Source organism: Sinohyriopsis cumingii, chromosome 6, assembly GCF_028554795.1.
Source record: "Sinohyriopsis cumingii isolate HCF-2022 chromosome 6, ASM2855479v2, whole genome shotgun sequence".
Lineage (NCBI taxonomy): Eukaryota > Metazoa > Mollusca > Bivalvia > Unionida > Unionidae > Sinohyriopsis > Sinohyriopsis cumingii.
In genome coordinates, this window is record NC_142966.1 from 83,930,218 (window position 1) to 83,954,706 (window position 24,489).

At 34.9% G+C, this 24,489-nt stretch overlaps 1 protein-coding gene across 2 annotated transcripts in view; it reads left to right on the top strand.

Moving 5' to 3' along the window:
• Window positions 1-24,489, top strand: part of LOC149797349 (armadillo repeat-containing protein 2-like) — a 90,893-nt gene that overhangs the window by 17,509 nt on the left and 48,895 nt on the right. For both annotated transcript variants that reach the window (XM_089962099.1, XM_089962100.1), the window contains 6 exons: window positions 2,727-2,910; window positions 6,263-6,428; window positions 11,337-11,497; window positions 16,473-16,571; window positions 18,089-18,264; window positions 22,345-22,447. In XM_089962099.1, coding sequence (XP_089818225.1) covers window positions 2,727-2,910; window positions 6,263-6,428; window positions 11,337-11,497; window positions 16,473-16,571; window positions 18,089-18,264; window positions 22,345-22,447 — 889 coding nt within the window. The remainder of the gene's footprint in view (window positions 1-2,726; window positions 2,911-6,262; window positions 6,429-11,336; window positions 11,498-16,472; window positions 16,572-18,088; window positions 18,265-22,344; window positions 22,448-24,489) is intronic.

Sequence of the window (24,489 nt, forward strand, 5' to 3'; positions counted from 1 at the left end):
CCTGATTTCTTTCTTCACAATGCATGGTACAATAATATGCATGAAAAAGGCAAGGCTTCCAGTAGAATTTTGTGGATGTTGTCATAGCTGTAGATAGCAAATTGATTTGTTATATTTAGCTTCTTTTTTGTGAAGCTGTTGCATGCACAGTCCTGAAGTTTGACAGGTCATTGATCTTGAGGACTTACCATACATTTTTTTATTGCTTTTTTATTACACTTGCCTGTGTTGCAAGGTCATTTGATTTTACACCTGTCAATCTATACTTCTGTCTGTCCCTGGCTAGCTCATAACCAGTTACAGAAAAACTACTGGACATAGACATATAAAACATAGACATATAATACTTGGTAGACATTTCTGTACATATGTCGATGAGATTGGTAGATTGTTTACTAGCAAATATGCACATTACAGACTGGTGCCAATAACAAGTTGACTTCAACAAAATTAAAGATAAAGATTTGCAAAAAGAACTTTAATAAGAAAAGTAACTCATATTTACTAGCATTTAGTAGTCCAGTGATTTTGTTTTACTTGTTAGATCACAATCAGATGTGAGAGATGGCAAACCAAATCATTCTTTGGGGTTAATATGAGTGTAACAGTTATTTTAATTATTTTTTTTGATAGTCTGTCAATTTCCTGGCTAATACTCGCCAATGATATTGTTTTTAATATTGATGCATACATTAATTGCATTGCATGTTCATGTCATGTTTATTTATTACATGACTAATCCTGTCCACTCCCAGCATATAGTTTTTATGATAATGCTTTGGATACGAATTCCCAGAACTTCACCTTAACAAAATACCTATGGATTACATGTAGTTTGTCCATGGGAAGTCTGGATTCGCCACATTAGTTTAGCACCACATCAGGTGGTCTAGATGAAGCAGTGCAAGTTCCTCAAAGTGGAATTTTTTCACATGTACAAATTTTACAAATTTGTGCAAAAATATAGGTTTTCAATTTTAATAAGTTATATTTTATTACTTTAAAAACTAGGCAGATTGTAATAGAGTAAATAAAGAAAATTGTCAAGGTATATTTGTGATCTCAGTGTTAGACAGCTAGACTGCAAAAATTTTCCACCACTGAAATTATCCACTTTTTGTGCCTATTTTAATCATTATGGTTTATTTTTATTTTTTATGATCATTGGATCAATGTACATTGTTTATTTTCAGATTATAATACTGATATTAAAATTCCTGTGACACAGCAGCAAATATTTGGAAATGTGTACTTTTAGTTTTTGTGATGATCAGGTGAATGCTACCAGCTAATGCATACTTTTAAAAATCTAAAACATTGATCTTGAACTTTAAAACCCAGTCAGTAACAAAATCATTCCACCTGATCTATCCAAACCGTTGAACTTTAAATACCCAGTCATTAACAAAATCATTCCATCTGATCTATCCAAACCGTTGAACTTTAAGTACCCAGTCATTAACAAAATCATTCCATCTGATCTATCCAAACCGTTGAACTTTAAGTACCCAGTCATTAACAGAATCATTCCATCTGATCTATCCAAACCGTTGAACTTTAGAACCCAGTCATTAACAAAATCATTCCATCTGATCTATCCAAACCGTTGAACTTTAAGTACCCAGTCATTAACAAAGTCATTCCATCTGATCTATCCAAACCGTTGAACTTTAAATACCCAGTCATTAACAAAATCATTCCATCTGATCTATCCAAACCGTTGAACTTTAAGTACCCAGTCATGAACAGAATCATTCCATCTGATCTATCCAAACCGTTGAACTTTAAGTACCCAGTCATTAACAAAATCATTCCATCTGATCTATCCAAACCGTTGAACTTTAAGTACCCAGTCATTAACAAAATCATTCCATCTGATCTATCCAAACCATTGAACTTTAAATACCCAGTCATTAACAAAATCATTCCATATGATCTGTCCAAACCATTGAACTTTAAATACCCAGTCATTAACAAAATCATTCCATCTGACCTATCCAAACCATTAAACTTTAAATACCCAGTCATTAACAAAATCATTCCAGTGTTACAGATTTTTATAGTATTCATTTGGGGGGGAATGGGATCTAATTCCAGGGTCTGTTCTAAAACTGAAAATTGGAGGGAAGGGTTGAAAAAGTCAAGAATTTACTGGCAATAAAATGGGATTTATGAAGAAATAAAGGTAGGGCTTTAAAATTTTATATTCATTTGATTCTTCAGCGCTTTGGTTTAGAAATTATTTGTAATCCTGCCGTTACATATCCAATTAAAGACAATGCAGTCCAAGTGTAAATATGCTTCTCTTCTGATATGAAATATTTCACAATCATCCCTAGTTTACACAGCTTGCTCCAGGCAGTTTTGCTCCAAATTGTTTTGTTTGCCCAGAGTGTGGATTCTGGATGTGTTTTCAATGTCACTACTAGATGAGGGGAAAAAAATCTTTGATTTCTGTTGTAATTCCAGTGAGTCAGTATACATGCCTTCCAAAATATTTCATTATTTTATGAAGAAAAAATAAATTTCAGTAATTTAAAGTAAAATCTTTTCAGAATAATAACAATTTTGAATGATAGGCTACTGGCAACTCATATATGTATAGAGCCAGTAGTTTATTTAACCGAAAATTGTAAGTATTCTCATAACAAACTTAAAATTAGTGAGCAATACCAGTCAACAATTATTATCTTTATATATTTGTAAAATTCTTTCTTCTATTCCAGTCTCCAAAACTTCCATCTGAGGCAGAGGTAGAGAGTTTGCTACTTCCTCCTAAGCCCCCAAGTGACCCTAACAAACCGACCCGCAAATCAGCCAGTCGAACCCGACTTCACCATGCAAATAGTGTGGAGGCAAGCCTCATCAGTGACCCAAGTCTGAAAACTAGGAGCAATTCACTCACAGATGGTATAAAGACTTAGTATCTCAAAGTTCAGAGTTTAAACTTTATCAGTTTTAATTGCAGAAAGTGTTCATCCAGGTCAAGGATACCAACAAACTTGAAATAAAATTATTGATCGTGGACAGGCAACCATTGCACATGCTGGAATTAGGATCTAATCTGGGTCTGCAGAGTTGCAGAGAGAGTTCAAAAGGCATATTGCCTGTCATTTGGTTTCTAAAGCATAACTTGACCAAGGTTTCTTGGATGCACACAAATTTAATATGTATAGCTCTATATTGATGAAACTTTAAATAAATTTAATCCAAACATTCCACAACATCATTTACAGGAGTTATTCCTCCTGATTGTCTGTCCTCCTTACTTTGGTTTCTACAGAATAACTTTACCAGTGTTTGCTGGGTTTTAGTCACACTTGGCATTTGACTTTGTATTGATGAACCTTGAATGGTTTTGTTTCCAGAATTCTTCAACATTGTTTACAAGATTTGTATCCCTGATTGTTTATCCTCCTGACTTAAGTTTCTGCAGCATTTGATACCAAGGATTTGCTTGGATATTGACCACATTTGGATGCAGCCTGATACTAATGAGACCTTGATTAAGCATTTGACATTATCATCTAGAAGATTTATGAATCCTGATTGCCCATCCTTTTTTGTTTTCTGCAGCACAACTTTACTTAGGAATGTTATGTTTCAACCAAATTTATCAAGCACATTTATAATAATGAGTTCTTGAATGAGTTAAGTCAGTGATTCCACACCATCATTTAGAAGAGTCATATCTCCCAATTGCCAGTTCTTTTAATATTGGTTTCCCAACACAAATTTCTGTTTAAGGCTGTATGAGCAAATTGTGGTGAGCAGAACATTGTGTGATGCATGCTTTACTAATAGCTCTAGATGTTTGCAGAGCCTTGTGTGATGCACATATTGCCAAAAGCTCTAGTTGTGAGCAGAACCCCTTATGCACACATTGCTAATTGTTTTAGTTGTGAGCAGAGCCATTTTTGATGCACAAATTGCTAATAGCTTTGGTTGTGAACAGAGCCCTTTTTGTTGCACCCATTTCCAGTTGCACCAGTTCTAAGCAGAACCCTTTTTTGATGTACCCATTGCTAATAGCTCTAATTGTGAGCAGGGTCCTTTGTGATGCACACATTGCTAATACCACAAACATAGTTGTGAGCAGAACCCTTTGTGAAGCACTCATTGCTAATAGCTCTAGTTGTGAGCAGGGCCCTTTGTGATGCACAGATTGCTAATAGCACCAGTTGTGATGTGAGCCATTTGTGATGCACACATTGCTAATAGCTCTTGTTGTGAGCAGAGCCCTTTGTGATGCACACATTCGTAATAGCACCAGTTTTGAACAACCATTTATGATGCACACATTGCTAATAGCTCTGGTTGTGAACAGAGCCCTTTTTGTTGCGTTCATTGCCGATAGCACCAGTTCTAAGCAGAACCCTTTTTGATGCACTTATTGCTAATAGCTCTGTTTGTGAGCAGGGTCCTTTGTGATGCACACATTGTTAATACCGCTACCATAGTTGGGAGCAGGGCCTTTTGTGATGCACACATTGCTAATAGCACTAGTTTTGACTAAATCATTTGTGATGCATTCATTGCTAATGGCTCTAATTGTGAGCAGAGCCCTCTATGGTGCATCCATTGCTAATAACACCAGTTGTGATGTGAGCAGTTTGTGATGCACACATTGCTAATATCACTTGTTGTGAGCAGGTCCCTTTGTGATGCACACATTGCTAATAGCATCAGTTTTGAACTGAACCCTTTATGATGCACTCATTGCTGATAGTCGATTTGTGAGCAGGGTCCTTTGTAATGCACACATTGCTAATACCACTGCCATAGTTGTGAGCAGAACCCTTTATGATACACTCATTGCTAATAGCTTTAGTTGTGAGTAGGACCCTTTGTGATGCACACATTGCTAATAGCACTAGTTGTGGGCAGAGCCCTCTCTGGTGCATGCATTGTTAATAGCACCAGTTGTGATGTGAGCCCTTTATGAAGCACACATAGCTGATAGCACCAGTTTTGAACAGAACCCTTTATGATGCACTATTTGCTAATAGCTTTATTTGTGAGCAGGATCCTTTGTGATGCACACATTGCTAATACTACTGCCATAGTTGTGAGCAGAACCCTTTATGATGCACTCATTGCTAATAGCTTTAGTTGTGAGTAGGACCCTTTGTGATGCACACATTGCTAATAGCACTAGTTTTGAGTAAACCCTTTGTGATGCACTCACTACAAATAGCTCTAGTTGTGAGCAGAGCCCTTTATGATGCACACATTGATGATTGTACCAGTTTTGAACAGAACCCTTTGTGATACACTCATTGCTAATAGCTCTAGTTGTGAGCAGGGCCCTTTGTGATGCACACATTGCTGATAGCACTAGTTTTGAGTAAACCCTTTGTGATTCACTCATTGCTAATAGCTCTAGTTGTAAGCAGAGCCCTTTGTTATGCACACATTACTAATAGCTCTTATTGTGAGCAGAGCCCACTTTGGTGCATGCATTGCTAATAGCACCAGTTGTGATGTAAGCAGGGCCCTTTGTGATGCACACACACATTGCTAATAGCACGGGTTGTAAGCAGAGCCCTTTGTGATGCACACATTCTAATAGCTCTAATTGTGAGCAGAGCCCTTTGTAATGCAAACGTTGGTAATAGCACTAGTTGTTAGCAAGGCCCTTTGTGATGCACACATTTCTAAATAGCTCTAGTTCGTGATGTGAGCTCTTTGTGGTGAATACATTCTAGTAGCTCTGGTTTAGATTCTAACCATCTACCTGTTGGGTTTATATAACAAAATGCTCGAGGTTGCTTGAAGTTGGAAACAAGAGTTTGATTATACTGAAAAAGGACCAATGTTAGTTTCTGCTCTTGAGGATAGAAAGTTGATAATTTGGATCTTTTATCTTTGTGCTTGAATTCACCAATTAGATAGCGCTTATTGATTTAATCAAGGGAATATCTTGGTGCTTAGGACTTCTAATTCAGATCTTCCTGTACTGATATAGTTCTGGTATTTGCAGAACTAGCTTTAAAAATATCAACACTAAGTCTCCTGAGCACTTCTTGCTTGTATGTGCAGATAAGAGTAATGGTTTTGAAGATTTTACTATGAAAATCAGGAAATGCACAGATTAAATACATCATGTGTGAAAATGACCAAGTCAGTTAGCAGAACAGTGGACGTTTCTGTCAGATCTTTTACTTGATCATTATTTTTATTTATGACATTGTTTTATGTATTTTGTCTCTTATCTTTGTGAAAACCTCTCCATTTTCATATGCATATGTAATCATTCCAGTGTCGTCACCATCCAAAGGTGCTCCCCAGGATACTCCCAGAAGGATTCATAGTGGGCCCAAGGAGAGGAGCCCAATTTCAGTGGAGGAGAGGGGAGAGGGAGATGGCAGGGAATCTACCCCTAATAGGGCTCCTAGTTCAGCATCTGTTCGATATCCACCAAGAAGGTAAGGGTTGAGGTGGTTTTTATATTTTCTTTATTGTCGGGTAAAAGTCTTAAGTTTTTTATATTGACAGTATCTTCTCAAATCGGTGTGGGTAGGATACAGAAATCAAACCCAAGGGAATATGAGTCCTTAATACAAATCATATTCCCAGAGGGTTAGATTTCCTTATCCAGTCCACATACATGGAGAAGTTCGTCTCATTCATCAAATGTATCATATTTTGGTCCAAAAATATGATGAGTTTCCATGCAATTTGTGCATTACTATATCTGCACCAATGTTATCTGCATGATATCACAGCGGAAGTGCATGAAATAATTTGCTTTAGGGTAAAATAAATGTTTAGCGCCGAGAAAAACTCAGGATAACTTTATACAGTGGGCAAGAAACAATTATTGTCACACTAAATAAAGAGAACTCTCTAATCTGCATTTGTATGTGAGCTACCAAAATAATTTATATATAGTGCACTGAACAGTATCTGGTGGCACTACATGAATTTCAGATTCATTGGTTGAATCGGATTAAATGCATTCAATGGCAAAACCAGTTCAAACTCAGACTCCTTTCATTATTTTAGCTGTAATATTTATAATAACAGCCCAAGTGCAGATGTTTACATCAGTTGGTGCAGTGACGGTGAGCAGGTTCTCAGCCTAATCACATATCAGACTATGCTAGTGATGATGTGCCTAACAACTGCTAAGCTGAACTGAGGGTCCATGCAATATTAAGAAAGAAAAACAGTACTTCTTGAGTTCAAATGGGAAAAAATTGACCATGCCAGTAAAGGAAGGAAAATAGTGAGATGTTTTTTAGTTGGTGTTTAAAAACTGGCAATTCAAATTCATTCAGACTTGGAAATTTCAGAACATGAACCCTTGACAGACATGTAAATTTATTGGCTCACAAACGACATTTCAGGATTCTAAACTAAGTGAAAATGTTGAAACTACTTGCATGACAGCTATGATGTGATATGTAGGAAATACATGATACAGTTTTATAAGATAAAAGAATGGATAGAGGGGTGTCACAATTTGTACAGTTTCTGTAAATTGCTCCATCAAGCTAACGTTTCTTATTGTGTATTGCAATTCAGACTCTAAATAAAATTTGTCTATTTCTATGCAGCCTAAGGTTTGATTCTTTAATGGCATATATTAGAGAAAATGCTGCTACTAGAAAGCACAAGACTTGGATTTCAGTTCTAAGTGCAGTATTGTAATATACAGAACATTTGTTTAGTGTTATTCGGAAATATAGAGAATAAATGGCATGTAGTTAATGTTATATAAACATACATATTTAGTATTATACTGTAATATAAACATACATATTTAGTATTATACTGTAATATAAACATACATATTTAGTATTATACTGTAATATAAACATACATATTTAGTATTATACTGTAATATAAACATACATATTTAGTATTATACTGTAATATACATAACACATGATATGCATTACATGTTGTACTGTAATATAAACATACATATTTAGTATTATACTGTAATATACATAACACATGATACGCATTACATGTTATACTGTAATATAAACATACATATTTAGTATTATACTGTAATATACATAACACATGATACGCATTACATGTTGTACTGTAATATAAACATATTTAGTATTATACTGTAATATACATAACACATGATATGCATTACATGTTATGCTGTAATATAAACATACATATTTAGTATTATACTGTAATATACATAACACATGATATGCATTACATGTTATACTGTAATATAAACATACATATTTAGTATTATACTGTAATATACATAACACATGATATGCATTACATGTTGTACTGTAATATAAACATACATATTTAGTATTATACTGTAATATACATAACACATGATATGCATTACATGTTGTACTGTAATATAAACATACATATTTAGTATTATACTGTAATATACATAACACATGATATGCATTACATGTTATACTGTAATATAAACATACATATTTAGTATTATACTGTAATATACATAACACATGATATGCATTACATGTTGTACTGTAATATAAACATACATATTTAGTATTATACTGTAATATACATAACACATGATATGCATTACATGTTGTACTGTAATATAAACATACATATTTAGTATTATACTGTAATATACATAACACATGATATGCATTACATGTTATACTGTAATATAAACATACATATTTAGTATTATACTGTAATATACATAACACATGATATGCATTACATGTTGTACTGTAATATAAACATACATATTTAGTATTATACTGTAATATACATAACACATGATATGCATTATGTGTTGTACTGTAATATACAGAGCACATGATATGCATTACATGTTATACTGTAATATAAACATACATATTTAGTATTATACTGTAATATACATAACACATGATATGCATTATGTGCTGTACTGTAATATACAGAGCACATGATATGCATTACATGTTATACTGTAATATAAACATACATATTTAGTATTATACTGTAATATACATAACACATGATATGCATTATGTGTTGTACTGTAATATACAGAGCACATGATATGCATTACATGTTGTACTGTAATATAAAGAACTCATGATACATATTACGTGTTGTACTGTAATATACAGCACACATGATATGGATTATGTGTTATACTGTGACATACAGAACTCATGATATGAATTATGTGTTATACTGTGACATACAGAACTCATGATATGGATTATGTGTTATACTGTAACATACAGAACTCATGATTTGTATTTATTGCACTTACTATACATGCTATTGTTCTTTGGATGGCGTTCTCTTTTTTTGCACCATTCTGGGAGGCCCTTCCCTGATCACTTCATTAGTCCACCTTTTTTCAGATTTAGTTGAGGAAAGTACCCACATTTACCAAGTCCTAAATCATAGCATGCAATATTACCATAACTCTAATCCTTTTATCTTGGTTGGCGATGATTCCACATGTATCACTGCATCATCAGGACAGTGTTGTCACATGAGATAAAACATTCTCAAGAATAATTTTACACTGAGATTAACATCATTGGTAGACCTTAGGAAATTTTAGCCGAGTCTGCTATGGCAAATTTTTTAAGGGACTAAAATCATTCTTCCTGATGTAAAAAATTTAAACATCTACCATGAAATCAGTAGATAATTATGAGGTGGTTATTCAGATGTAGAGAACTAAAAAAAACACCAATACTAACTGGACAACACAAATCATTATTAGTACTGGTACGAGGGATCAGACGGGATTGCAGACGAATTAAAATATACTGTAGTACTGTATCATTTATTTTCATGGGACTCAATTTCTTGGTTTCGTTGAAAAAGACATTTTCACGGGTACATAAATTTGTACTGTTACCGGGCAAAGTTTGCATATTAATAGATATTTAATTTCAGAATTTAACCCCTACAAATACCCAAAATAAAGAAAACAAAAAATAAAACTACGTTGGTGCAAATGACAGTAACTTGGATGTTTAAAACAATACTAACATACGTATGAGCACAAATTAAAAACCTGACGAGTACAATAACTACACCATGTTTTCGTCAGAGTGAATAACGTCACTGGAAGCAGATGCAGCTAACAACACTAAAACAGTACTGTTTGCTGTATTAGCACAAATAAAACACCGATCAAAATCAATTACTTGTACCATGTTTTTGTCTGAGTGCTCAACATCAACAGAAGCTGATACCACCAAATTACAAAGATGGTAGCTAAAGTGAAAACTGTGGAATAATCCTTTGGTTATGCTTACCTCATATAGACCACTAGACTTGGCAACAAAGAAGAATACAAAGAAGAATTAAAATCACACTTCCACAACTGGTATACTAATCAGGTCGTAGAGGCCATCATGGAAAAGGAAGATGTAACAGTTAATAATCAGTGTGCTGTATTAGTGAAACCATGTGACCTCATTATCACAAGAGTTCACACTGAATGGATAGTTGGAGCTCAAATGACAGTGACTGAAAGATCTGACTTAAATATCACTGGTTTTGAGAAAGCTGGATTTTTGTTAATTCTGCAATTTGGAGATCTTTTGTCTTGCAAGCATTTGTGTGTACAATAAGATTTAATTGACATGATGTTGATACAAGGGTTCTGTCTGAAAAATCAGTGAAGTGTGAGCTTTAATACTCTGCTATAATTAATTTTTATACCTAGTGTTCCATGAATACTAGATCTTCAAGCAATATTATTTTACTGCTTTTGTTCTTTTCAAATAAAACTGCATATATAAAATGAAATGTGCTTTCAGGAGGATTTGAATTTTTCTACAACAGTTGTACTCGAAAAATCATTTTGAAGAAGTATTAAATTTAATTTTAATATACTAGTATTTGGGATTTATTTTCAGTATTTGAATTTCTTATTTTTGTTCTGATATCTCTATAGTTTAATCTCTCTTATTGATTTAAGGTCATGGGTGGAAATAAAGCTACCAGATACTTTATCAATATAAGTGCATTGGAACAATATTAAATGCTTTTCAATTCTTTTTAGGGTTAAAGTAAAACAAACACATGTACAAACTCATATTTCATTACTAGGTTACAGAATTGATGTTCATGTATCAAATACTAGTAGCTTTGTTAATCCCTAGGAATGAGAAGAGACAGAAAAAAGGAGGGGGGGTACGATACATGGCTAATTCTTTGTTTGGGCTTTTAAATTCATGTCTCAGTACAATAATGAAAACCTAGAAAAATGGTCATCCACAAAAATTTTTGATACCATAATATGTTGCAGTCATGCTGTTTCTGTTTGGTTGAGTTGTGATTTTTTTGGATACATTTACTACATATTCCTCATAAGTATAGTTTTTCTTGTGTAATTTCAGTGCTTCTACAGACAGCAGGTTGGATGGTACAGCAGATGATGTGAGTAATACTTCAAGCTCCAGACGAACTTCTAGTGCTGGCACTAGATCTGAGACAGAGGAGAATATAGGTAGTGATGGGACCAAGAGAACATCAAGTGCAGGCAGCACTGGCAGGGGAGGTACTGGAAAGTCAGTAATTATATAATTCCAACAAGTATGAATTTTGTGAGAATTTAGCTAGGAATCAGCATTGAGAAAATATTATCTTTGCTCCTTTTTTTTGGAGGGGGGGAAGAGGTGTTATATGATTCTACTCTTCATTACATGCTTACAAGTGTTCATGCATGTGTGTGTTTGAAATGTTGCACAACTTCTCACCATGGTTCAAGATAGAGAAATAACACTTTGTATATGATGAGGGGTTGTTTTTCAGTGGCACAAGTTTCAGAATTGTGATGCATCTCCATATTTTGAATACATTCCCTGATCACATTAAGAAGAAATTCCTACCTCTTTAATCAGCAATCACAGAAAGATGAATAGATTCATCTTATCCATCTATATTTATTCCATGTAGATGAAGGGAAGAAACTCTCCCAACCCTTTCTCTTACCTCCCCTTCAATGCTTGGTGGCTATGGTTGGTCTTAGTTTTGTTGTTGTTGCGGATATGATAAATATTTGCTAGTATGAGATACACCTCTCATGGAATCTAAGTCAGTTCAGTGGATTATAGCATTAGCCATCAATATTTTTGGTAAAATAAGAGTGTATGTAGTTTGTGAAATAATTGAATTTATATGAATTTATTGCAGTTGTTGACTTCATTTATTTTCTGGATGTGTGATCCAACATGGTATTGTTAGTACACAGTGGGTTTTATTTTGATGCAGATATTTCTTCACTTGCTTAAAAATAAATTTTGTTTATTTGTGTGCAGAAACAAATTTGGTTTATTATTTCCCCAGATTTCTCATCATTTGTTTTTTTTTTCGGAGAATAAAAAGATCATGTTAACAAAATGCACAGAATGCAAAAGTTTCAAAGCAAATGAAGTCATGTACAGGACATGCCATGCATGTAAGAAATTTTCATCAAGAAATACATCCATTGTGTGCAATCTGTGGTTGGAAATCACATGGTCCAAGGTACTTTGACAGGGATTAAAGATGAAAGGGTGATTTAGCAAGTCCAGGGAAAAGTAATGTTACGTACCAAATCTACATCCAAAATTTCATCCCTCACCCACCCAAATTTGTGCACTGAGTGTCCACAGCCATCATTACATTGGGTCAGCTTCAAATGGACAAAAATAAGTTGAGGACCTCCACCCACTTTTTCTTTGCAGGCATTATTGGAGTTGCAGACATGGTGACTATTGTAAGAGGTGTGGCCTCATTTCTACCTTCCAGGATGTTTTATTCAGATGTTGAGAAAATGCCTGATGAGGACAGCCTCCACAACAAGTGCAGGGACAACCTTGACAATTTACCATAGGCTGATCCTACAATTGGGGCATATGTAGTATAGCTTTCGAGCATCGGTGAATGAAATCATCCAAGTTCTGCTAATTGCCCAGTGCCCAAAAACATTAACTGCAAGCCAAGCTTGTAAAGTGAAAGCTTCATTGGAGATAGGAGATGAAGAATATCCATCTTTCTGTCTTTTTCTACAGTCAACAATGATTAAAAATATTCCCGATTAACCCACTGATAAAATATGGAACCTGGTATTGCAAACATTTACCAATGTTCAATATTGGATAAAAACATTGCAGTAGACAGTATGACCAATGTGGACAAATGTTTCTTGCATGCCACCTTCAAGTTAGTGCAAGGCATGATCACAACTTTCCTCTGTGCTAGCTGTGGCTATGCTAGCTATGTTCTGACTGGCCAGATAGTAGTTATGCATGGGAACCTCCAACCACATTGTCAATGATATTAATAGAATCATGCATCTCTTGATGGATAATGCCTTCAAAAATCTTGTGCAACAGGACTCCTGTCTGCACTCGTCCACTCGAAAGCTACATCATGCCTTTGCTCTCCATTCAGAACCTCTTGCCACACCATTGCTGTTTGGTGGAAAAGTTGAGACAGTATGAAAGCAGGCATCATAAGAACTGCCTTGCCATCAACCTTTGCATGACAGTATAGAGACAATTGCCGGCTAAAGGATAATAAGCAGAATAATGCTCAGAGGCAGCATTTCATCCTCAAATCTGAAGGCAGTTTGGCAAAGAGGGAAAGAAACAAGGTTTCTCCTTCTCCTAGCCCTCTAACAGCTGACATTGACATGCCACCCTGATTGCCTGCAACATTCTTTCTGTGGGTGGCAGATCTGTTTCCTGGAAACTAAGCAGTGATCCAAGTTGTTTAGAGAGGCATCATATTTCAGCTATTGAAACCCCACCCACCCACCGTTTCGACTTCCCCTTCCATGAACAATCTGATTGAGAGAAGTCAAGAATTGTACACTTTGCTTCAACTTCCTCGGCACTAAATACTGAAAATAATTCAAAAAGTGATTGGGAAAAAATGCAAAGTGATTCTCAGGTTAGACAAGTTCTGGTTAAACAGTCTGCACAGTCTAATAGTAGATATTAAGAGAAAATACCTCCCCCAAGACCCAACCTGCTCATACAACCACAGTTGGAGATATTTCATCCATGCCTAGAGAGGCTACCCCTTCATGCCTGTTTCTTTTCAGGATAATCTTGTAAACAAGAGAATTTTAGCCTTCTGGCATGGAGAGAATCTCACAAACAAGAAGGCACTTCACTTTGAAGTTGTACAATGGGTAGTGGCAAGTTTCACCAGAGACTGGTCCAACAGCAGCATAAACAGCCTTATCCTTTTTAGTGTGTCAGTCCCAGAATTTGATAACCTTTTTTCTGGTGCTTTAGGAAGGAAACATTTGTGCCCATTATAGTCAAAGACTACCACTCCATGATATCAGACACATCAGACATCACAGTAGAGCAGATATAGGTCATTATGAGGATGTATCAGACTAACATTGCATTTATTAGACCAAAATTGCTCACACCATTTCCCAAGTGGAATTTATCATAAGTACTGACGTGGCTCAATTCAAATCAGTTCAAGCCTTTAACCAGTACCTCCATGAAGATGCTCTCATACATATCATGTATCATGCAGGGTCAGTGACTTGCATGCCCTTTTAGTAGACCTGATCTATCAGCTGTTCAGATCAGATGGTTCACTGTCCTGATGATGCAACCATGCTTCATAGCAAAAAAACAGGCTGCCATCAATGGGCATGTAAAGAATTGTCATCCATCCCCTCTCCTCCATTGATACTTTAAAAAGGGACCAGATCTGTGTGCTAAAACACTAAGTAAAGTGCATGGAAAAGTGCTGGGGGTCAAGAGCAGTGACCTGTTCTTTCTGTCAAGACAGCAAAAGAGGATATAAGCAAAGAAGCCCAAGTATCATGGCTAAAATTAATGGACTTTGCTACTCAAATCTCAAGGCATTGAATACACTCATGAAAAATAAAGCTATCTTGATAGACCTCACCTTCAAATGGAATTTGGCAATCTGAGACATAATAGATTCAGTTGTCTGGCACACAGAGTCAACCTTTTCAAGCTTCTGTCAGTGATCTAGCTTTGCAGAGACTAGAACTGAGTCTGGTAGGTTTGTTGGCTGCAGCTCAGATCATCACCAGACCTGTTTAAGGTGAGCACAATGTAGGTGAGCATCAGTTGTTTCAGTTTGTTATTAGGAGCATGGTTTACCCTTGTACAGGGAACAATCCTTATTCCCACGAGGGCGGCTGAGGTTGAGGTGGAGTTATTGCTCAATCAAAACTGTTCAACAACTGTGACCACCTAGACAAGAGTGACAAATTAGTTCATCAATTTTTTTATTGCTGGATTCAAAAGGTAGCAGAATATCTTCCTAAAACTAATGCAGTTGGGTAAGTATTCTTGGAGAAAGTTTAAGTACAAATTTGCTTTTGCATAAATTTTAAATATCTCCTAAATTTTGAAACCAATTTGTCCTGCAATTAGTGTGTGTACTCAATGGCTCCAGTGTCAGCTCATCTCAGACAAAGGGTTAAAAAAGAGATTCCGGGGCATCTTAGAGGGTTAAAATGAGACTCCTGGGTCATGTGCTGGGGTCATACAGTTGTGGTTCTAGAGTCACAACTTGGAAACCACTAAAATAACTCCATAGCACTATTTATACACTGTATAGGTGGAAGAAGAAAAATTCAGATATACAGGTAAAATTTGCTCCTAAATCTATTCTTATACCATGGGCTTTACCTCTGGGTCTTAACACAGAAACTGTTGAGATCCCCACCCTGTTTTCTTCACAGGTTCTTCCTCCACCAATCATGTGCTGAAAAATCATGTTCAGCCCCACAAAACAAACAAAATACAGAACCTTTTGAGCAAAACTAGTCCTAGATTTCAGTGGATTGCCACGAAATGTGGGAAGTGTTTTGGATCATTATTCAGATGACAAAATCATTTGACAACTAGTCTTACTAGATATCATTGGATCACAATGAAACATTCTACTTTGTTATGGTCATTATTTGAAGATGTACATATGAAAAAAAACCAAAGAGCTCCCACAGTTTTGGTTAGTGTTGTCTTTTATGTCTTTCAGCTGATAGAATCTTGTGAATGCAGTATATCTTGCAGTTTTGTTATGAATCACTGTGAAACTTGGTATATATTACAGTCATCTTTTAAAAATGCACACACTGACAAATCTCTGTTTCCGTGATTTTTGTAAGAGTGATAGAACTTTTTGACCAACAGCAGGATGCAGTGTATGACAGATTTTGTGGATTGCAGCTGCTCATTCAGTTTTTAGCTGATTGCTATGAAACATATTATATTCATCCTCAGAAGACATGGATATTGAACAGTCTTTTTCCTCACACTCTTTCAGAAGAGTTATGCACTTTTGACTACAGACATCTGCATCATGAGGGTGGAATGGGATGTAGGGGTGTTTGAGGTATAATTACATTAGCAAATTGCTGACCACTTTTTTAGATTGGATAAAGTTTTCTAAATTTGAAATCTATCAAGAAATATGCATGTTGTGCTATAAAATTAGCCTTTTATTGTGATTGATGGTAAATTGTATAAATTCATATATTGCAGGCAGTGCAGGAAGAAGAGAGGAGGAAAATGAGGAAATGAACAAATCCTATCAGGAACATGTATTACCGCTATTAGAAGAAATGGCAGCACTTGGAAAAAGTATGTTTTGTTCATGTTATACACCATCAGTTATCATTAGTTGATTAAAAAATAGTTTGGATTATTAAGCTAAAAAGTCATTCATCAGTTAATCTGTGGCTGTGATCATTTTCAGCACTGTCTCATTTCTCCTACAGTCATTCCTTCCTTCCAACACATATTTCATTGCCACCTGCAAAGATACCTATATGGATTTCAGGGTCAAAGTTCTTATAATGACTCTGCTACAGTGCGGCATATTCATTTGCTCTTGGTCAAGCTTTTCCCTCCCCTGCTTCAACATAGTTGAGACATAGGGGTCACTCACTCCATTGGTAGTAGTGGGTGCAGTGTTGTCATTGTCAACAATGTTTAAGGTTTTCATGCTTATTAGAAAGTAAAATCGTACCTTTATCAAGCAGGCAAGACATAATTTCTTTGAATTTCTTGTTTAATATCAGTAATGCTTCACTTATCTCATTTGCATTGCTTATATTTTGGGGGACAGAAATTATCATCATCTTTATAAGAAAAAATCTATCCTCCCAGTGGATGGAAAGTTCATAACCAGAAGGAAAAGAACCCACAGACACAGTTTCTTCTTTGCATCATATACCCATGCACAGTAGCTGTCCTTTTTGCATGTATGTCAGATTCACTCATACTGTTCAATGGAAAATATTGCCATTTTTTGTGTCAAAAATACATTCTTCCATATTGTACAGTTTCTCTCATGACAACCAAACTTCCGTTGCTGAGAACAGCCTTCCTCTCATGAGAATCAGTCATTTGTGTTGAAAGTACCATATTCTTTGGACACTTTTTCCCAAGGGCATCCACAGACCCCACCACACAAACTCAAACAATCAAGTACTGAAATAGTTCATGAAGTGGACTGAACTGATCAAAAGAGGAGATTTTTCTTGTTCATACCACTCCAAGTAGGAATTTAGAATGTTTCTGTTCAGCTTTGTTCTCCATGATTCAATAGAATATCCATTTAGCCATGAAGCTGTCACACAGGTAACTCGATCGGGGATGTGTCACACAGGTAACTCCAGGGTATTGGGATTTAACTTCCTTGGTCTCTTATCTGTTCTCCTTACATATTTTAATTAGGTAAAATGTTTCAAGCAGAAACCAATGTTTACAGTAAAATACTTTTTTAGATACTTGTTTACCTGTTTGTTATATGGTCACGCCCTCCCTACAACTACATCCCTGGAAGAGCATACACATCCACTGCAGTAGCAACTGTAGCCCCCTTTAATCAGGTGGAGACCACTCTCATTTTACTTAAATCTTGGCAATTAAAAGATTATTTTGTTTACATTTTTCTGCTAAAACATGTGAGAAGGATGGTTTCTTATATGTGGTCATGTCTTTTCAGAATTTAAATTAAACTGAGAATCGAACCATGGGAGTAGATTAGCACAATAGTCAGATTTGTGCTAATTGTATTGAACAACTTGATACCATTGTTTATTCTTATTTCATTTGAGAACATTGAGGTGTTATGTGCTTGTTGTCTTTTGCAGGGAAAGAGACTGACAAGATTTGTGATATGTCTGACACTCTTTATGACACTTTGGAAAAGAAGGGCATGCTAGGAAAGAACTATAAGCAGAGATCGACAGTGCTGAAGGCTATATTCAAGATGCTAGACCTTGAAGAACCAAGATTACTGCTGAAGTTAGCCAGGCTTATTTTGTCAGTAAGTCTTAGCAGACTATATGTTAAGTCAGGCTTATTTTGTCAGTAAGTATTAGCAGACTATATGTTAAGTCAGGCTTATTTTGTCAGTAAGTTTTAGCAGACTATATATTAAGTCAGGCTTATTTTGTCAGTAAGTTTTAGCAGACTATATATTAAGTCAGGCTTATTTTGTCAGTAAGTTTTAGCAGACTATATGTTAAGTCAGGCTTATTTTGTCAGTAAGTATTAGCAGACTATATGTTAAGTCAGGCAGTCAGTCAGCATTTTTGCATTCCTTTAGGTTTACTGCTCTGGTGGCCTAGTGGTTAGAGCTTGAATGTGAGAGGTCATGGGTTTGATCCCTGACCGAGTCATACCACAGACTTCTAAAAAAAATGGTGCTAACAGCTGCCTCACTAGGTGCTCAGCATTAAGAGGTAAGTGTTAGTACTGGTCAGCTTGGTGTCAGGATAATGTGACCGGGTACACAACTAATTCAGCTTTAATAAAGTTGACCTCATTTAAGATAAGGAAATATATAAAGATATGTAAAGAAATATATAAAGATATGTAAAGGAAATGTATAAAGATATATAAAGGAAATATACAAAGATATTCAAAAGAAATGTATAAAGATATGTAAAGATATGTAAAGGAAATGTATAAAGATATATAAAGAAAATATATAAAGATACGTAAAGGAAATGTATAAAGATATGTAAAGGAAATGTATAAAGATATGTAAAGGAAATGTATAAAGATATGTAAAGGAAATGTATAAAGATATATAAAGGAAATATACAAAGATATTCAAAAGAAATGTATAAAGATATGTAAAGAAAATATACAAAAATATGTGAAGGAAATGTATAAAGATATATAAAGATATGTAAAGGAAATGTATAAAGATATATAAAGAAAATATATAAGGATACGTAAAGGAAATGTGTAAAGATATGTAAAGGAAATGTCTAAAGATATGCAAAGGAAATGTATAAAGATATATAAAAAAATGTTTAAAGATATATAAAGGAAATATATAAAGATATGTAAAGGAAATGTATAAAGATATTTTGTGATGTAATAAAATGCCTAAACTTAGTATTTAGTGGTTATAATTTTCTTATGGGATAATTCAAAACTTTGTTTTCTTTCCTTTATTCAGTGCACTTTTTCTCATTGTTTCTCTTATATAGGTTTTAAAAAGTATGTTGATTGGCTCCGTGCCCAGCCTTCCACATTTTTATGCCCCCACTTCTTGTTTTGTTTTTCTAAGGAAAATTTTTCCACATTTTCTACCATCTGAAGGCTTCCTTTGTATTCTTTGACTGGTTTGCCACTTTCATTTTATTTGGTTCATTATGTTTTGATCTATTTCAGCTAGGGCCTATATTTCTTGGGGTACCAATTTTCATGGATTCTGTGATTGCTTTAGCCATAAATTTAATGACCCAATGAATGATAATCCTTCTGTAGAAATGACAGAACCCATTTCCAAATCCACCAATATATATCTTGACAAAAAGTTGATTTTCACACAACCACGCAATTGATACCAATTGATACACCCAAAAGAAAATGAATTTACAAGATTGTGTTCTTTTGTTGTTGTTTTTACCACCTTGGATGTGGGAAGTGCAGGTGCCGAATCATACCAAAGACTTACAAAAATGGTACTTGCAGCTTCCTCGCTCAGCATTAAGAGGTTAGTGTTTGGACTGGTTGGCCTGGTGTCACGATAATGTGACTGGGTGGGACAACATGTTACATGCCTGCGGCATGAGGCCCCAGTGCTAGACATCACTGAATTACTGCCACAGTGCAGACTTTCTAGTGATATGACTGAACAAATATTAAAGCTACATTAAAAATCAAAATCGCACCCAAATCTTTTATTCCCAGCCAGCCTCGTTGGAAGCAAATGTAATACAATTCATTACTGGTTGTATGTGATTGTGTTTAGCACTTTCTTACTGTCTGATAAGTAAGTTTTATATTGTGATACCATTATTTTAGTAATGTGTGCATTAGTAATGTGTACATTATATGACAAATGAGGTTTGCTTTCATAAATAAACTGTATAAGTTTTGAGTAGGAACCGTCTAGTAGCTTGTCAAGAAAGACCGTATTGAAAATGGAACTTTTGTCTTGAGAAACACTTTCTTGCTTCAAATGATGACCACACAAGAGTTCGGAATATCTGCAGATTAGAAATTTGTGTTGATAGCACATGTCTAGTGATTGGTGTGTTAAATCGTTTCAACTTTTCAAGTTTAATTTGTTTAAATAGATTTTGACATTTGTTATCTATATTTATCAATAATTAGATTGCATTGATTTTTTTAAAATGTCACAAGTGTTATTGAAGCTTATAGTGTAACCATTTTATGTAAATCTACCTATCTACCCATCTACATGTCCCATTAAGTTTTGTGTTTTCATCATTATCTCGGTAGTTGGGTTTTGACATGATGTATACCCATGTCAAAAAGATTGGAAAAAACAGGTAATTGCATTAAGTTGTAATTAAATCACTTAACAACATAATATTTTCCATATTTCTATTGTATTTACAGTTATCAAGAAATATTTTTATTGGCAGATTAGTTTACAAATGTAGTCAGCCAAGCCTATATACACCATTTCTTTGGTCATTTGAGCCCCTTATGCATACACCACTTCTGCATACATGCCGACCATTAAGCTTTTGGCATAATCATTACGCTTTTTTTATTAACATCTCTTGAATTATGCTTCTAAAAATTTGAGAATATTCTTAAAAAGATGACTGATGCTTAAGAATAGCATAAAAGTACTTTCCTTATTTGCTATATATAGCAACCGTATATGACTCATTTCCAACTAAACAGATGGGATTCATTATTTTGATAAGCTAGTTACATAGTGGACCAGTCTGTACTTTTAACCAAAATGGCGTCAGATTTTAAGCGAAATGCCTTATGGTGTTAGTTGTGGATGTTATACAATGGAAAATATTAGAGCAGATGGAGCTATTCAAACTTCAAAACATGTCAAATCAGAAAAAAGATAAATCAACACTGCTTTACAACCTTCCAACAAAGACTATGAGAGTAATGTAATAAAGCACCCAAAACAAGACTATCAGAGTAATGTAATAAAGCACTCAAACTTCAAAACAAGACAGTAATGTAATAAAGCACTCAAACTTCAAAACAAGACAGTAATGTAATAAAGCACTCAAACTTCAAAACAAGACAGTAATGTAATAAAGCACTCAAACTTCAAAACAAGACTATGAGAGTAATGTAATAAAGCACTCAGTCTTCAAGACAAGACTGAGAGTAATGTAACAAAGCACTCAAACTTCAAGACAAGACTGAGAGTAATGTAATAAAGCACGCAAACTTCAAGACAAGACTATGAGAGTAATGTAATAAAGCACTCAGTCTTCAAGACAAGACTGAGAGTAATGTAATAAAGCACGCAAACTTCAAGACAAGACTGAGAGTAATGTAATAAAGCACGCAAACTTCAAGACAAGACTATGAGAGTAATGTAATAAAGTACTCAACTGACCATGCCATGCTTATTGCAGAATGTATGACTTCAGGTTCATGGTGATTCAGTGAAAGTTGCACATGTAGGCTAGTTAAAGTGAGTGCTGAATATATAAGAATTTGTAATTATATTTTGTGTTTGTATTCTGGTTCTAATCCATATAGATTTTGCCGTTTGTGACAAGAATTTTGACCAACTGCAGATCTGTGTTAATAGCAAAAATAAATGTATCTTGTTTATACAGTGTGCTGTAATCATGGCATGTAATATATAGATTACATTTTTTATGACCAAATTACACTTTTATGCCACTTAACATTAGCAGTAATTATGCTGATACCTCATGGATTGTTGGTGTGTATGCTTCTGCAGTTAGCAGAACCCGTTTTGGATACACAATTTACGCGGTCAGCTGAACCCCTTATGCATACCCTCTTTCTATGGTCTTTTTTCAACCAAACACAATACCAGTGACTCATGTTTTCATTTTCTTATTAATTTTTTACCATGTTTTGCTTACCTACAAACTTTAGTTATATTTTTTTTTCATCTTTACAGTTCAAAGTGAGTGGTAATAATCTGCTGAATGTATGTAAGCTGGTCTTCAAAGTCAGTAGAAACGAGAAAAATGATGCCGTTTTTTTGGAAGGAAACATGTTAGGTAAGAACTGTGATAACCAATTGTTCCTGTACATATATGTGTTACATAGGCATAACCAAGTTTCAGCCCTTTATATGAAATGGCATATTAGATATCTTGTTATGTCTTTCTCAAGTAGCTTTCATTAATGAAATTGCTTGAAGCAGTCGTTGATTAAACATTACCATACATACTCACTTATAAGTAATGTCAGATTGCAAACAACAAAAATGCAGACCTGCCATATCATAATGCACCTACAGATCACGTTCTATGTTGTTTGTTATACTGATTGCTCCTAGCAAACTGCACAGACCCAGATCTGCCGGCGCATTATGTGATGGCAGGTATGGATTTGTGCAGTTTGTAGTTGGATGTGTTACAAGCATGTATTTTATGGGATATCACCCCTCATTTGAGTATGTGATGGCGACATAAGATTGCGTCAGTTTTTCTGATGGTTAATCTGGGTCTCTTGCATCACTCCACCATTGATGTCATGGCAACATCAGAGACTCAGACTTTTAGTGATGCAGATTTTCGCAAACATATGAATTATGTGCAAATATTTTAAAGAAAGTTGGAAAAGTGGCTAGAATAAAGTCATCCAAGCTGTTATAGTCTTTGCCTTAACCTAATGTCTGAAATAGTTGCCTTATTATTTTACCAGTGCAGGTTGCTTAGTACATTATAATGAAACCCTTAAGGGATGATATTTCACTGTAGATATGTATTTCTCTATAGTGAATTGGGAAAAGTTCCTAAATATTTTTTGGGGCAAAAATTTTGACATCCAAATTAATTTCTAAATGTTGTGTTTCAGAAACAATGTAATTTACACAAAAAAAACCCACAATCTTCAATTGGACCATATAGTATACACATTATTTGTGTAAAGCATGTGTATGAACCTTTAGAATAAAGTAAGTCATTGAAGTCTTAGCCTTCTTTTGTGAATCATAATTAATTCATTGAAGCAAAAAATATTAAGCAAATTACCTCAGTTGGAGAATACATTGAGATTTTACTGTCTTCAAAGATTTTTAAAGATAATTGACTGCAGTGCCTACACATCTCACAGTTTGAGGTAAAAATTTCTTATTATTTTGGACTGTCTCACAGTCTCCTTGAGTTTCATTTCTCACAAAATAATAATTTTCAGATGCTAAACTTTTTTCCAGTTGATATTTGAACCAAATGACAATACATTGTAAGTGTGTCTCCGTCAAATATATTCCCACATCACTTCGACATTAGGGAAATTGCTCTCTGCTACTTCAGAATTCAGCCATTCCTGACATATGCCAAAAATCTCTTTTTAGCTGTACATCCTACAGCAAAAGGGAAGTAACTCTTACAGATTAACTCCCCTTAAATCCCACATTTTAGTGTATTGTATTCCAAAAGTTGCCTGTTATTTCTGCTTGGAGCAGTGAACAGAATTATTATTAAATAACTATCATTTATTTTTAGCGGAATAGTTAGTCAAAAGGTTCATATGCCATTGTAATCAACATTTCCATTTTCCCACTGATTTATTTATACATCTTTTTACCAGTTGTTTTTGTCCATGTGATCTTGATCAGGAACTCAGTTTTACACTGGTGTAATTGTATTGCACTGTTAAATTTGGGTCACACTTATGTCCTATTGGTATAACGAGTTGGCCTATTTGAACAGTTAGTATATTTGGTGTATGCACTTGGATTTGTTTCCTATTTCATTACAGAGATGTCCGTAAATTGCAAGAAGTGCAGATGAAGGACAACCATGACACCATCCTTTCCATTATAAAACCTTCTCTCATACACCCACATAAAGTGTGTGCAATATGAGTAGAAGACATTATAAAATCTCTCATACACCCATGAAAAGTGTGTGCAGTGTGAGTAGAAGACATTTGATCCAATCTTTTCAGCTGGACCATGCTCCATGCCGGACATGACAAACCCTACTTGTACATCTGACAGGTAAAGCCTTTTTTGTACACATGGAGGCAATTTGGTATCATCACTGCTGTACAGAATACTATACCCCTGGACCCAGAATGTGCAGGAGGACAT